Source organism: Oryctolagus cuniculus, chromosome 13, assembly GCF_051225735.1.
Source record: "Oryctolagus cuniculus isolate XC-2025 breed Fujian yellow rabbit chromosome 13, ASM5122573v1, whole genome shotgun sequence".
Lineage (NCBI taxonomy): Eukaryota > Metazoa > Chordata > Mammalia > Lagomorpha > Leporidae > Oryctolagus > Oryctolagus cuniculus.
In genome coordinates this window covers 50,431,384-50,447,261 of record NC_142879.1, presented here as the reverse complement: position 1 = coordinate 50,447,261, position 15,878 = coordinate 50,431,384, and the positions used below count along the sequence as shown (strand labels likewise).

General features: G+C 47.2%; 1 protein-coding gene across 4 annotated transcripts in view; it reads left to right on the top strand.

Moving 5' to 3' along the window:
- The window catches only part of C13H1orf198 (chromosome 13 C1orf198 homolog), a 34,950-nt gene extending 31,752 nt beyond the window's left edge, over positions 1 to 3,198 (top strand). For 3 of the 4 annotated variants that reach the window (XM_008268268.5, XM_070055521.2, XM_070055522.2), the window contains exon 4: positions 572 to 3,198. In XM_008268268.5, coding sequence (XP_008266490.4) covers positions 572 to 628 — 57 coding nt within the window. In that variant the 3' untranslated portion in view covers positions 629 to 3,198. The remainder of the gene's footprint in view (positions 1 to 571) is intronic. The other variant, XR_007909678.3, reaches the window with a different exon arrangement.
- Positions 3,199 to 15,878: the final 12,680 nt, after the last annotated feature.

Sequence of the window (15,878 nt, the reverse complement as noted above, 5' to 3'; positions counted from 1 at the left end):
CGATCCAGCTACATCTTGAGACAGCCTCCTCACCCAGGGGCCCTTGGATCCACCCTGCTTCCCTTGAAGTGAAGAGTGCTGCAGGGTTTGGGAGGCTCAGGCCACCGCTTCCACGTGGCATCCTCGCTCCTTCCACTTGGCGAAGGCTTTGTTTGTTGTTTCTCTGTTGTCCACGTTCACGCTGCGTTAGAACATCTCTATGATTTGCTCCTTTATTTTACGATAAGGACATGTAAGCACATCTGTCCTTCCATAGCTGGAAGAGGTACAGGAAAACAGGAACGTGTTGTTCTCCTTTTCTCCGTAAGTAGGTCTGTAGGCTGCTCCCACACACGCCTGGGTGGGAGAGGGTTTGCGGCAGCGGCTGGCTGGCTGGTGGAGTGTCGCTTCTGTTGGGTTTTGTTTAATTTCTGGTTCCAAGCGCAGAGGCAAATTGAGGTCAGGGAGCGTCTGAGATGGAAGCAGACTCTTTTCATTTGGGTCATTTTAAATGAGATGCTGTTTTTAGATTATGCATCACAGAGAAAAAAATACACCCATGCCTTACCTCAGTGTGTCTTCCCTTCTGCAGGTCAGCTCAAGCAGCGTCATCTTGAAGACAGGATTTGATTTTCTGGACAATTGGTAAAATGTGGTCGATCGAAAACAAGTACAGCCAAGCACCCCAAAACGTGTTCCAAAGCAGTGTGGTGGTAGAGGAGAAAAAAAGGGCAATGTTCCTCTGTGTACTTTTTTCTGGTTTATCTACGCTCTTTTCTGAATCATTGGAAACTGGTAAACTGTGCCAGATTTTTCCCTTTTTTTGGTAAAACCGGATATATATGCTATTTTCCATGATTTGATAACAGAAGTTTTACATTTGGAATTTTTAAAGACAGTCAAGAACGCAGTTAATCTTGTAAATAAAACTTCTGTGCCCGGCTCCGTCCAGTGTTCCCCCTCCTCAAAGGAAGAGTTTCTTCAACCGGGCGACAGGAATCAGGAGAGCGATTTCCATCTCTTGCTCTCTCCACGCCCCAGCCCATCATGTACGGGGTTCCTTGTGATGGGTGGTCCGTGGCGACGGCCTCAGGTGTACTGATGCGGGCATGCTGGCTCCCGAGTGTCCAGCCAGCCCTGGAAGCTGTCTGGGGGCCCCCCCTCAATGTTGCTGAAGCCACGCCCCTTACACCTTGTGCCACGCCCCCCCTCACATCAGTTTCGGAAGACAGACTTGCCACTGGCTGCCATCTTTAAGCTGTCCTGGTACTTACTCGAAGTCTTCATCACCGTTTAGAGAAGAATTGTGTGTTTCGAAGTCTTGCTGTTAACTTTCATTATTTCATATCTTGGTTTAGTGGCTCCTTTCTTCGTTTTATACTCACTCAGAAGCTGTCGTTACTAATGTGACCCACTGGATGAACCCTGTACTGGACACCTGCAGGGGTCAGGGCAGATGGTAGGTGTTGTTGGAGGCAGGACTGATCCCATCAGCTGTGTTAGAAGTGCCCAGTGTTAGACTGAAGGACTGAAGGCGGGGGTGAGGGGGCAGTGGATGTCCTTCGTCCCCAGGACTGGTCAGACTACACGGAGGTGGACCCTCCCCAACCTTGACCACCACCAGAAGTGGAGGAATGGAGTTTCTGGGCATGCCAGAAGCAGGCCCTAGGACCTTTGTCATAGCGAGGGTCCCTGGAGCTGCTGCAGACAAGGTGGCCCTTGCCCATGCCTGCTGGGGGAGTGTGGCTGTCAGCGAGGGAAGCCACTGCCCTCACCAGGTGCCCTGGAGCGCAGTGGTCCCTGATTTGTAGGAGGTGCCCGTGCAGAACTGCGAGTCTTGGCCTGTGTGGTCCATTGGTTGCCATCACTGTGTTCTCCTCACCTGAAGCCTTAATCCTTAATCCCTGTGAGCCCTGCCAGTGAGCGCTTGGTTTCAATATCGAAGTGTGTCTTTTTTTTTTTTTTTTTTACATACCCTTTTGAAATAGTTTTTGGAATATTTTATCTGGCTGCAAGGTAATGCACGTGGCAACTGCCCCCAACCCCAGAAAATTTCAGCCAAACTGTGGCTCAGCCAACATGTGATTTGGTTTCTACCAATTGCTTTATGTCCTCAAACTTCCCCTGGCCCCTGGAGTCTTGGAATTTACCTTCCTCCTCTCTGCACTGTTGATGCTTGGGAGGGGAAAAGCTTTCCAGCAGGGCGCCGGGGCGGGGTGGGGAGGGGGTTGAGGGGGTGGGGAGCTTAGAAACCCCAGCTGGAACTGCCAGTGCAGAGCGCCAGCTCCCCCAGGGCTAAGCACCCAGAGCGCTGCCCCGCCTCCACTCTGCTGTGGGCTGTTTCATATCCCCTGGAGCAAGTGTTTTAACTGCGTTGGGGCAGCAGGGAAGAAGGGTCTGGAGACATCGGGCAGGGTGATCTGTCCTCTTGGGAGGCGTCGTTACTTCTTGACCACTGTCTCGTAAAGCCCAGTATTCCCTTCAGGTTCTCCTCGAGTTGAAGGGTGTGGGGGTTATTGAAAGCTGTGGCCTTACTTCTGGGACACAGCCCCCTGCCCCCGTAGTGTTTAGTTACTGCTGAGATTGAATAAACGTAAAGGAAGAAATTGGGAGGTCCCAGAGGGAGTCCAGCCGTCCTGTTGCTTTGCTCTGGAGACCCTGGAGGACCCCCCTGCTGGTGGTGTCCAGCCTGCAGATCCTCCTGTACCCCCAGCTAGCACCCCTGCAGAGCTGGGTGCATTCCCCTTCCTGGGACAGGCTGGGTCAGCCTGAGGGAAAATTTAAGCCCTGCATTTGTCTTGCTCCCCCCTCCCCCAATCAGATTGGAATCTCGAAAACCAGGAGTTTGTATTTATTTTTGAAAAAATACATACTTTTCAGCAGAAGCCGCTATGCAGTTTGGATTCCTCGTCCTCCCAGACTCTCTGCACCTGGGACAGTGTCCGCTCTCTGACTGCGTTTTATAAAAGCTTCCCCAGGAAATCAGAAGCCAGCCTCCGCTGCACTGGGGGTTGCTCCTCGGTGCCCCCCCTCATTTTTGGAGCACTGCCTGTGTTGGGAACAACAGGAACTGTCACCCAGCCAGGCCCGACCCCTCGTGTGGATGTCCAGTGGCCTCCCTTTCTTTGATACACGTTTTCAAAAATGATAAATTCTTACAACTTGTAACTTGGTCATATTTTATACTAATAACCTTTAATAAAGCCATTTTAAACATGCTGCTTGTGTGTGTCTGGGACCTCTGTCAGGGAGCCATAAAGTTGACTGAAATTGGACACAAAAGAAAAGCTGAGTGCTGGTTCAAGCCAGACTGAAGCCACTTCCGGAAGCCCATGTGCAGTCTTGACACAGTCCTCTTCGAAGCTTGGTAGGCAGTGATGGCCAAGGTGTGCCACCCCGCGCGCGGGTGCAGGCTGCATCCTGGAGGACGTGTGTCCAGCCCTCCGGTGACGTGGGAGCTGCGACGAGACTTGCCAACGACAACCTGCCAGGTTGAATGACTCTGATTCCATAAGCAAAAACTGTCCTGAGTCTGGTGGGAGCTGATTTTATTTAGCTATTTATTTTGCTGTCAGTCCTGTCGCATTCATTAATGTACAGGTGGTATTAGCACCTCAGATAGAAAATGTTTCTATGCACAAGGGAGCCGTCAACAGGGAGACCAAGTGCACCTGGGTATGCAGCTCTTTGCGGCCAGGGAGGGAAAATGCTGAACCTGTGGGACTGTGATGCTCTGTGTTGTGGGGTGGGGCGATTCAGTAATTTCTTCCAGCAATTTCTCTGGTCTGACCTCAGGCTCATGTCCCTTGATACTAAGAGGGCATCCCCTGAGAGGAAATCAGTGATTCTGAATCCCACCGAAACTCAGGCATCCTGGATGAAAGATGGACTGAGAAGAGCATGAAGAGCAGTGTGTTTGCCTGCTGGAGCTGCTGTGAAAGTCCTGCAGACTGGGTGGCTGTGCTGTGTGCGCGGGACTCCGTCCTGACCTCCCTAGGAAGACGTCAGTCACATCGGGTCAGGGCCCATACTGCAGCCTCATTTTAACTTAACCACCTGGCAAAGGTGCCAACTCTAATACAGTCATGTTCTGAGGTCTTGGGGTTAGGGCCTCACACAGGAATGTGGGCAAGCAGGGCTCAAATCGAGCCCACGACAGCAGCAAGAAGAACTAGCAACAAAAAGTGCCACTCACAGCAGCAGTACAAATGATGAAGTGTTCAGGAACCAATGTAAGCATATGAAGACTTCTTTTTAAAAAAATCTTTATTTTCACTTTATTTGAAAGCAGAGAAACATCGTCCATCTGCTGGCTCACTTCCTAAATGCCCGCAATGGCCAGGGCTGTGCCAGGCCAAGGCCAGGAGCATGAAAGTCTGGGTCTCCCATGTGGGTGACAAGGTCCCAAGTTTGTGAGCACTACCTGCTACCTCTCTTCCTGCATGGAAGCAGGAAGCTGGATCCGAAGCAGAGGAGCTGGGATTTGAACATGGGATGCAGGTGTCCCAGGCAGCATCTTGCTGCACCAAACACCCATCCCCCAAAGACTGGCTGAAAACTAAGAAATAAAAGAACTAAAAAATGAATAACCACAGATGGGATCACTTAATATAAAAATGTTGGTTCTCCCCACATCATTTGTTAGTGCAACCTAATAAAAATAAATCCCAGTGGGGTATTTTGAGAATTCTGATGAATGTAATCAATAAACAGAAATAGTTCACCAAAGAAGGAAGGGAGTTTGCTGTCAGTTAGGAAAACATGTTTAGGGGCCATAAGGTGGCAGTTGGTAGGTAATTGGTGCAAAGACAAACACTTAGATCAATGAAAGAGGGTGGAGAACTTGGGGAAAAATCTCACATAAACCAGCTTAGAGAAGGCAGGATTCTTTAGTGGATGGAGTCTCATTACATGGAGGAAAGGAAACAGGGACTTTGTAGAATGTGGACTCCAAATGAATTAAAGGTTAGAAAGGGTAGATATGTAAGGTTAATAGAGGGAAATACTATGTATTATTATTATATACATTGTTGTGTCCTAGGGCAAAGGAAGCACGTTTATAAAATTCAAAAATGTAAGCCATGAGGCAAACACTGAATCTCATTACAGAAAAGCAGATTTGAGTCTGAGAAGCACTCTCGGAACAGTCCATGAGTGGAGGGTGGGAGAAAGTATTTGCTGCAGCACTTCTGGTCGAGGGCAAACATGGAGAACTTGGAGAGCATTCTTGTAAATGACCCAAAAAATTCCGGCAACCTCAATAAGAAATTAACAGAAAGAATCCAGAACTTCCAAGTATATTACCTGATGCTGAAAATGACTGGTAATCAGAGAAAAATACTAGAGCTAGATGATGCTAAATGTTGGCAGAAATGGAATAAAACAGTGGTTCTTGACTGGGGGTATTTTGCTCGTTCCCCAGGAGGGATATTTGTCAGTGTCCAGGCACATTTTCTTTATTCATTTTTAAAGATTTGTTTTATTTATTTGGAAGGCAGAGTTAGAGAGGGAGAGACGAGGGGAGAGAGAGATGTTCCTTCTGCTGGTTCACTCCCCAAGTAGCTGCAACAGCCAGGGTTGGGCCAGGCCGAAGCCAGGAGCCAGGAACTTCTTTTGGGTCTTCCACGTAGGTACATTAGCAGGGAGCTGGATCAGAAGTAGAGCAGCTGGGACTCAAACCAGCATATGGGATGGTGGCGTTGCAAGCGAGAGTTTAACCTGCTATGCCACAACACCGGCCCCTGTAAACATCTTACACTGCACAGAATGGTTCTCCACAACCAAGAATTATCCAGCCCAACATGCCTGGGATAGAGCACCTGCGCAGCCAGTGTGTCCAGAGTAATATGATACTGTTTGCCAAATTGTCACACAGGTTGTACAGAGCTGTTTGTTGCAGTATTATTTGTGAGAATTGGAGGCAAATTGGATGCCTATTAGTGGGAGGAGGGCTAGATAAATGGGATGGACTGAAAACCATAGAGCATAATACAGCAATTAAAAGCAACAAATTGGGGCTGTCATTGTGGCACAGTGGGTTAAGCCAAAGCCTCTGACACTGGCATCCCATATTCAAGTGCCAATTCAAGTCCCAGTCCCAGCTGCTTTGCTTGCAATCCAGCTCCTTGCTAATACACCTGGGAAAGCGGCAGAAGATGGCCCGAGTGCTTGGGGACCTGCACCCAAGTGAGAGACCCAGATGAGTTCCTGGCTTCTGGTCCAGTCCTAGACAATGCAGCCATTTGAGGAGCAAACCAATGGATGAAAGATCTCTTTCTCTCTGTCCCTCCCTCTCTGTCTCTTTCACTCTACCTTTCAAATAAATAATTTTTAATGTGCTTAGAAAATAAGGCATACTTAATAGAATGGTGGCCTATGTGAGGAGTAGGGATAGAAATAAACATGGCAGGAAATACAACAGAGATCTTGAACATGCCAGTAGGTACCTACTTGTAAAGAAATGTGGTATCCCACATAACCTAGCTCTGTTACTGGCTTTCACTGATGTAACTGGTGCGTTAGATCAGAGTTGGTCTTTGGCTACTATTGGTTACATCTTTTGTGACTTGGCTCAGTTTGGTTGCAATTTGTCTAACACTATAGTTGCCCATCAGCCAACATCTATATAGCCTACTGGATCAATCCAGGCACCTCTGTGACAACAGGTGCAGCACCTAAACTTGTTGAGAGGAGAGTGAGGGCAGGAATCAGTGTCATCTGATGCCCTGTGCCTTAGAGGGGCACAGGTTACACTGTGTGAGGTGGAAATGGTTTCATTCATTGGCCAGTGCCTTCACACAACAGCCTCCAGTCTGCACCAACTAGTACATTGTCACATAGCAAAATCATAGACCATAATATGCGTGAGGACCTCTAAAAATTATTTTTTACAACTACAGAAAATGTGGAAAACATAGTTGACCACTTTTACATAATACCAGCATATTACAAACATTTACTTCCAGGTCTTTATTATGAAAATAGCCAGGCCCAAATGGAAAGCATGTATCACATGACAGTTCATACTGGAAGTGAGATCCAAATGCAAATCTGGAAACCACAAGGGCTCTGGCTGTTGTCTATGTGCTGTGAGCTCCCTTTCCCCTCCTCACCCCCTCTTTCTGCTCTACTTCCCTGAGTCATGCCAACATCTATTCCCAGGGTTGCTATGCTAGGTTTTTCCTTTGTGGTTTGTAGTACATTGAATCCTGGTGCTTGGAACTTGGGATTCAGCAGTGTATATTCCAGATACAGTTGCTAAACTCATGGGGCTTTCATTCTAATGGCAGTTTATATCTGTCACCATACAACTTTATAGTGGAGAATTCTTAAAAGAAAATGGGATTTATGTTCTGGTCTTGTGACTAGATGTACCCTCTTGTTATAAAAACCACAGGAGTGCACACAGTATGTGAAACAATTGTTTGAAGACTTTTGACTACAGGCAACATAGGATGTCATTCCCAAAAGATGAGAAATGAGTGAAGTTAAGTTTTATGATTGTCCAGACTTTATGACTTGAGGGATTTTCTAGATTGTGTTGCAGGATGGAGGATCCTAAGCAGAGCGAGAAAAGTGTCCCTGAGCTGAGGAGACGGAGATTAGGGAGGAAAGGGTGGCTGGAATTTGCAGGACGGAATTGTGCAGAGAAATAGCTCCAGAAATATGCATAGGATTCTCCTTGAGTATTTTGGAGGCAACTTCTGGACTACAGCAGAGAGAGGGAGAAGCCCAGACAGAGCCTGACTGTCTTGCTGATCTGAGGATGAGTTAAGTCAGGGAGGCCACGAGGGCCAAAATTGTCAGAGCAGAGTTCCAGAGAGGACAATTTTTACAAATCTGATGAGGGGTTTCGTTAGTCTTTGGCTAGAAAGCAATCTGTACACGTGTAGACTGAAACTAGTGCCTGGGCAAGAACGTCTTGCAAGGAAATAGCTGTTATCAGGGAGCTGTCAGATGAACAATGGTGAACAACAGTTTATACAAGGCCAAGAATTATTCTCAATTTCCCTCCAGCCACAGTGCAGTTCATGTCGAATATGTGGGACTCTCACACAAGATCCTGGAAGGGCCATGCCCTACAAGTGAAACTAACTTCCCTAAATAGTTTTTTTAAAGATTATTTATTTATTTATTTGAGAAGAGTTATAGACAGTGAGAGGGAGAGGCAGAGAGAAAGGTCTTCCGTCCGCTGGTTCACTCCCCAAATGGCCGCAGCAGCTGGAGCTGTGCTGATACAAAGCCAGGAGCCAGGAGCTTCTTCCAGGTCTCCTATAGTGGGTGCAGGGGCCCAAGGACTTGGGCCATCTTCTACTGCTCTCCAAGGCCATAGAAGAGAGCTGGATGGGAAGAGGAGCAGCCAGGACTAGAACCGGCACCCATATAAGTTGCCAGCACCACAGGCGGAGGATTAACCTACTGCACCACAGCTCCAGCCCCCCTAAATAGTTTTAAAACAAGGCTTAAATGGATCAAACCAATTTGCAAATTACTTAGTTGACTGTCAGAAGAGATCCATCTCTCTTTGTATGAATATTACAAAATCTAACACTGAGCAATATAAAATTCACAATGTTTAGCAATCAATCAAAAATTGCCAGACATAAGAAATAAAGAAATGTGATTCATATACAGCAGAAATATCAGTCAACACATCAACCCAGAAATGACAGAATGGAATCAACTGACAAGATATTAAAACAACTACTCTAGGGGCCAGTGCTGTGGTGCAGCAGGTTAATGCCCTGGCCTGAAGCGCCCGTATCCTATATGGACACCGGTTTGATCCCTGGCTGCTCCTCTTTTGATCCAGCTCTCTGCTATGGCCTGGAAAAGCAGTAGAAGATGGTCGAAGTCCTTGGGTCCCTGCACCCTCGTGGGAGACCTGGAGGGAGTTCCTGGGTCCTGGCTTCAAATCTGCGCAGCTCTGGCCAGTGTGGCCAACTGGGGAGTCAATCAGTGGATGGAAGATTCTCTCTCTCTCTCTCTCTGCCTCTCCTCTCTCCTCTCCTCTCCTCTCCTCTCCTCTCCTCTCCTCTCCTCTCCTCTCCTCTCCTCTCCTCTCCTCTCCTCTCCTTTCCTCTCCTCTCCTCTGTGTAACTGACTTTCAAATAAATAAATCTTAAAAAAAAATTAAAACAACTACTGTAAATATGATGCGTATGTTCAAGGATACAAATTGAAATGTGAAGACAACAAAGAGAGAACTGGAGCCTATAGAGATTAAACTGTATCTGAAATCAAAATTTCACTGGATTAGGTTAAAATTAATGATACACTGCAGGAATCATTCAACTTGAAGAAATGGTGGTAGAATCTATTCAAAATAAAACACAGAAACAAAAAAAGATTGAGGAAAAGTGCACGGAGCCTCGTGTCATGTTGGAAAATATTACAGGATCTAAAATGTGAGTGACCAGAGTGCCAGAAAGAGAAGGAAGAAGGGGAGGAACAGAATAAATACTGGGAGGAATAATGCCAATTTTTCCGAAATTGATAAAATGAACACCATGGATTCAAGAAGTTCCATAAACCCCAAGTAGGGTACACACACACACACACACACACACACATGCATGTCACAAATGACTGACAATCAATAAGAAAAAAAGATAGAAGGTGGGAAGGGGTGACAAAGAGCAGAGAGAAAAGAGGATTACTGCAGAATTCTATTCCCTCTTCCACATGGGAGGTTGCAATGCAATTATTTGAGCTATCACTGCTGCCTCCCAGAGTCTGTATTGGCAGGAACCTGGATTTGGGAGTGAGAGCTGTGAATCAAGCCCCAAATACTCCAATGTAGGTTGTAGGTGTCTTAACCAATAGGCTACATGCCCACTCCCAATAAGACTTTTTTTAGATACACAAAAGCTGTCTAGGTTTGTCACCAGCTGACCTGCATGACAATAAACTTCTACAAGCAACAGAAAATTATAATAAAAGCTTGGATCTACACAAAGGAATGAAGAGTGCAGGAAATGTAAACACATGGATAAATATAACAGCTTTTTTTTTTTCAAAATTTTTTTTTTTTTTTTTTTTTTTTTTTTTTTGACAGGCAGAGTGGACAGTGAGAGAGAGAGACAGAGAGAAAGGTCTTCCTTTGCCGTTGGTTCACCCTCCAATGGCCGCCGCGGTCAGCGCGCTGCGGCCGGCGCACCGCGCTGATCCGATGGCAGGAGCCAGGAGCCAGGTGCTTTTCCTGGTCTCCCATGGGGTGCAGGGCCCAAGCACCTGGGCCATCCTCCACTGCACTCCCTGGCCACAGCAGAGGGCTGGCCTGGAAGAGGGGCAACCGGGACAGAATCCGGCGCCCCGACCGGGACTAGAACCCGGTGTGCCAGCGCCACAAGGTGGAGGATTAGCCTATTGAGCCACGGCGCCGGCTTTTTTTTCAAATTTAAAAATGTTTATGGGTTTATGGGGCTGGCATTGGGGCACAAGGGGTTAAATTCTGTATAAGACTGCTGGTTCAACTCATGGCTGCTCTGCTTCCAATCCAGCTTCCTGCTAATGTGCCTGGGAAGAGGATGTTCCAAGTTCTAGGGGCCTCTGCCACTCATGTGGGAGGCTAGGATGAAATTCCTGGCTCCTGGTTCCTGGCTTCAACCTGGCCCAGACCTGGATGTTGAGGCCATTCCATCAATGAACCTGCAGATGGAAGATCTTTCTCTGCCTCTCCCTCTTTGTCATTGTACCATTTAAATAAATAAGTAAATATTAAATAAATATGTTTAGTAAGATGAACAACTGAGGGGCTGGCACTCTGGCGTAGTGGGTAAAGCCACTGCCTGCAGTTCCAGCATCCCATATGGGCACTGGTTCGAGTCCTGGCTGCTCCACTTTTGATCCAGCTCTCTGCTATGGCTTGGGAAAGCAGTAGAAGATGGCCCAGGCCCTTGGGAAGATCCGGAGGAAGATCCTGGCTCCTGGCTTCGGATCGGCACAGCTTTGGCTGTTGCAGCCAATTGGGGAGTGAACCAGTAGATGGAAGACCTTGCGTTCTCTGCCTCTCCTTCTTTCTGTGTATAACTCTGACTTTCAAATAAATAAGTGTATAAAAAAAAAAGATGAAGAACTGAAGCAACAATAATAGCAATGTATTGAGCCAGTTACAACATACTTGTATGTAGCAGTAAAATGTATGACAATATTTCAAAAGATGGAAGGGAGAAATAGAAGTATATTTTTGCAAAGAGCTTATATTATACATGAAGTAGAATCAAGTGGCTTAATATTACTTAAACATAGATTGATAAACATACAAATTGTAAACTGTAGAACAATCCCCCCAAAATTAAAACAAAGATATGGGCCGGCGCCGCGGCTCACTAGGCTAATACTCCGCCTTGCAGCGCCGGCACACCGGGTTCTAGTCCCTGTCGGGGCACCGGATTCTGTCCCGGTTGCCCTTCTTCCAGTCCAGCTCTCTGCTGTGGCCCGGGAGTGCAGTGGAGGATGGCTCAAGTGCTTGGGCCCTGCACCCCATGGGAGACCAGGAGAAGCACCTGGCTCCTGCCATTGGATCAGCGCGGTACGCCGGCTGCGGCAGCCATTGGAGGGTGAACCAACGGCAAAGGAAGATCTTTCTCTTTGTCTCTCTCTCTCTCACTGTCCATTCTGCCTGTCAAAAAAAAAAAAAAAAAAGAATAGAATAGTAATAGGGATTAAAAGTATATTTCAGAATGAACAATGGGTCAAATAAGAACACATAACAATTTTTTTATTACTACATACCCATACAATTTAAAAAAAAAGATTATTTATTTATTTATTTGAAAGGCAGAATGACAGAAGGAGACATATACATGCATGCACACACACATACACACAGATATCTTCCATCTGCTGGTCCGCTCCCTAAATGGCTGCAACAGTCAGAGCCAGGAATTCCATCCTGGTCTCCCACATATGTGACAGAGTCCCAAGACCTTAGGCCACCATCTGCTGCCTTCATATGTGCATTCGTAGGAAGCTAGATCAGAGGCAGAGCAGCTGGGACTCCAGCTGGCCCAATATGGGATGCTGGTGTTGCAAGAAGTGGCTTCACCTGTGCACCAGAGCTACCCGCCCCCCCAAGAATGGCTTCAGAAACATGAAACAAAAACTGAAAAACTTTTGAAAAGAGAAATAGATAGATTCACATTTATAGTTTGTGATTGCAACAGTCTCAGTAAATGATAGAGCAGGTGTTGGGAAGATCTGTGTAAGAATGTGAAAGATTTGAATATCATTATCCATCAACTTGGCATAATTGGCATTTTAGAGCACTCCATACGAAAATGACAGTTTTTTCGAGTGTCCATGAATCATTCACCAAGATACAGTGTGTCCTGGGCCAAACAGCAAATCTCAACACAATGGAAAGGATTGAAGTCATCCAGAATATGTTCTTTAACTGCAATGGAATTAAATCAGACATTAACGATTGCCAGATATCTGAAAAGTCCTAATGTATTTGAATAGTAAATGTTACATTTTAAAATAACTCATGGACCAAAGAAGAAATTATTATTATTTTTTTTTTTTTTGACAGGCAGAGTGGACAGTGAGAGAGAGAGACAGAGAGAAAGGTCTTCCTTTGCCGTTGGTTCACCCTCCAATGGCCGCTGCGGCCGGCGTGCTGCGGCCAGCGCACCGCGCTGATCCGATGGCAGGAGCCAGGAGCCAGGTGCTTTTCCTGGTCTCCCATGGAGTGCAGGGCCCAAGCACCTGGGCCATCCTCCACTGCACTCCCTGGCCACAGCAGAGAGCTGGCCTGGAAGAGGGGCAACCGGGACAGAATCCGGCGCCCCGACCGGGACTAGAACCCCGTGTGCCAGCGCCGCTAGGCGGAGGATTAGCCTAATGAGCCGCGGTGCCGGCCCCAAAGAAGAAATTCTAAGGAAAATTAAAATATTTTGAACTGAAAACACAATGTGTCAAAATTAGTGTGTAGGTATATGAATAATTGTGGAACTAAAATGGAACGCTTAGAAGGAAATTTCTAGATTATCAAAGTATTCTAAGTAAGACAAACTGTTGACTTAAAACGACAAATGAAGAGATATACTATGTTCATGCACTGGAAGATTCAATGTTGTTAAGCTACTAATTTTCTCTACATTGACTTGTTTGGATACATTGTAATCTGAATAAAGGCTTTGCCTAGTTGTTTTTTTATTTTCTAGTACAAACTGATAAGCCAATTCTAAAATGTATATAGAGACTTAAACGATGAAGAACAGTCAAAACAATTTTGAGAAGATGAATGAAGTTGGAAATCTTAGCCTGATTTCAACACTGCCTTCTGTATTAGTTTTGTTGTTGTTGTTGTTACTATAATGAGATACCTAAGGCAGGCTAACTTTATAAAGCAAAAAGATTGAATTTGACTCATTGTGCTGGAGGCTCACAGCTCAAATCAGGCAGGCCTCTGTGTGTTGGTCTCTGGACATGGCATTCCTGCTGGCAGAGATCCAAAGAGGAGAGAGCACATGTGTCTATGTCTACGCAGTGGTCTCTTTCTCTCCCCTTACAAAGCCGCTGGAACTCAGTTATGGGGACTCCATCTTAACATCAAAACCCAGTGAATAACTGGATGAAGTTTTCTTCCTCTGAGCACCATTAACAGAAGATTTGGAGGACAAAACTCCTGCGTGAATTCTGGGATCAAACCATGGCACATTCAGTGTGCCTTGCCCCTGTCCTGTTATCTCTTAGATGGAACTGTGTCTCAGGAAGCAAGTTAGCATTTCCTCCTGTCTCATCATTTGGGTTGAGATAGCAAGTGCTCCCACATACTTAAAAACTGTGCACTGGGACTCATGAGGTTTATTATAGAAAGAAAATTTTCATTTATGAAACCTCTACTATGTGCTAAGCAGCATACTGTGTGTTTTATTTTATTTCACTTAATCCTCACCATACTGTGAGATATTATTATTAATCCAACTTTACAGATGGTGAAATAGGTTTGGATAGGTTAAGTAACTTTTGCAAGGTTACACAAATAGCAAATGACCAAACTAGGATTCAAGCCCTCATTGGTCTGACCTCAGACAATATGTGTGTGACCACCTGCCTTGCTTTTTGACAGAGCTGAGCTGTTCCCACGTGAAATGGGGCTAGTGCCAACACAAATGTGCTGGAAGAGTGAGACGTACACCAGATTTTGAATATTTGCTATGAAAAAAGGGAAGGTAAAGTATCTTGTTGATGCTGTTTTAAGTTGGGCGCATGTTGACATAATATTTTGGACATATAGGGTTAAAAATACTATCGGTTAAAATCAATTTTGCTTGTTTCTTTTTACATCTTTAAAGGTAGCTGCCAGAAACGTTACAGATGACTCAGGTGACCCACACAGTGTTTCTTTTGGGCAGCCCTGGATAGCTCTCCATGTCCTTCCAGCGCAGCCTTTAACTGGAGAAGTACAACAAGCAGCTCTGTGCTGGTGGCAAGGCATGCAGCAGCCACCAGGACTCACAGGGACAGAAGGCTGGGACCTCGTCCCTTCTCATCCCTGTGACTTTGAACGAGTCTGTTTCTTTCTCTACAGCACACAGATTACACCCCCTTCCCTGCCAGCCTCATATGACCCTCGCTGGGCTGGGGGAGTTGCGTGTTATCCTCGTTAGGAGAGGAGGGCCTGGGGATCAGAAGCAACATGGCTTTTCTAGGCTGTGCGTGAGGCCGCCCTCCTGGGCCAGTGCCGTCCCTGTCCCCTGCAGGGCCCCCACACTCCCCTCACAGGGACACATTCCTTCCAGGCCACTGCTCCCGTGAGTCGTCAGATTAATGTGACAGGAGAGGGCTCTGCAAAGAGCAGGTCTGCCTTGTGGCCCACCCCGGCCTCTGGGGATTGTGAGCCTGAAAAAGAAACAAGACTGACCGCAAGGAGAATGGGCCCAGAGGCCAGGGGCCAGGCTGCTTTATCGGTGCAGCAGTTTTCCTTCCAAGGAGCTGTTCTTCAGGACGACTCCCTTGCCCTCTAAGCAGGGGAAACCATCGTCCTCTCGGTTTTCCAGCTGAAGAAGTGGAAGAACAGGAGCTGAAAGTTCTACTCAAAGGCATCCAGCCAGCCAGCGGCAGAGCCGAGAGCAGTGTGCAGGGGCAGCGAGGCCAGGAGGGCTGCACACTGGCAGGAGCTGGCCAAGGGTGGGCTGTGGGGGGAGGGAGACAGCTGGCTGCTGACGAGCCAGGGCCCCTCCTTAGAGACACAGGCACAGCTGCGTGACCATGACTTTGGTATACAATAAATGAGTTCTGTTCATCTCAGATCAGTTGGACCCAGTCTGTGTTTGGGGGAGAGTCAGAGAACCTGAGAGATTGCTTCCCCCGGGGTGGGGTCAGGCCTCATGCTGCACACGGCTCTCCCTTGCCTGCTGGCGTGCCTGTGGATGACTGTGCCAACAGCAGGGCCGGGAGGACCCTGTGGCCTTTCCTGAACGTGATGTGGCTTGGAGTGTGTGGGGAGCAATCCGGACTGGACTGAGTTACTGGAATTAAGACTTATTCTATGCATCTGCTCTCCCACAATATGGCGCTGGGAGAGAAGTAAACAGCTTCCGCACAGCTGCCTCCAGTTCAACTAATAAACTGTAGGACTTGCTCCTGATTGGAGGAGAGCAGCGTACTCGGCGTGTGGGCAGCCGAGTTGGGATTGGCGGAGGAGGACTATCAAGGAGGAGAGAGACGGCATGCACCAGGAACATCTATGGGGAACATCTAAAGGGAACCCGTGCAGCCCCCGAGAAAGCCGGCCGGCGGTGTGCCGCTCCCCTGCGGAAGTGGGGAATGTGGCCAGGGGGAACTGCCCTTCCACGGAGGTGGAAGGGACGGCAGCCAACCCGGGAAGAACCAGCAGCAAACCCGGGGAGGGCCGAGCAGACGAAAGAACAGCGCAGGGTCCTGTGTTG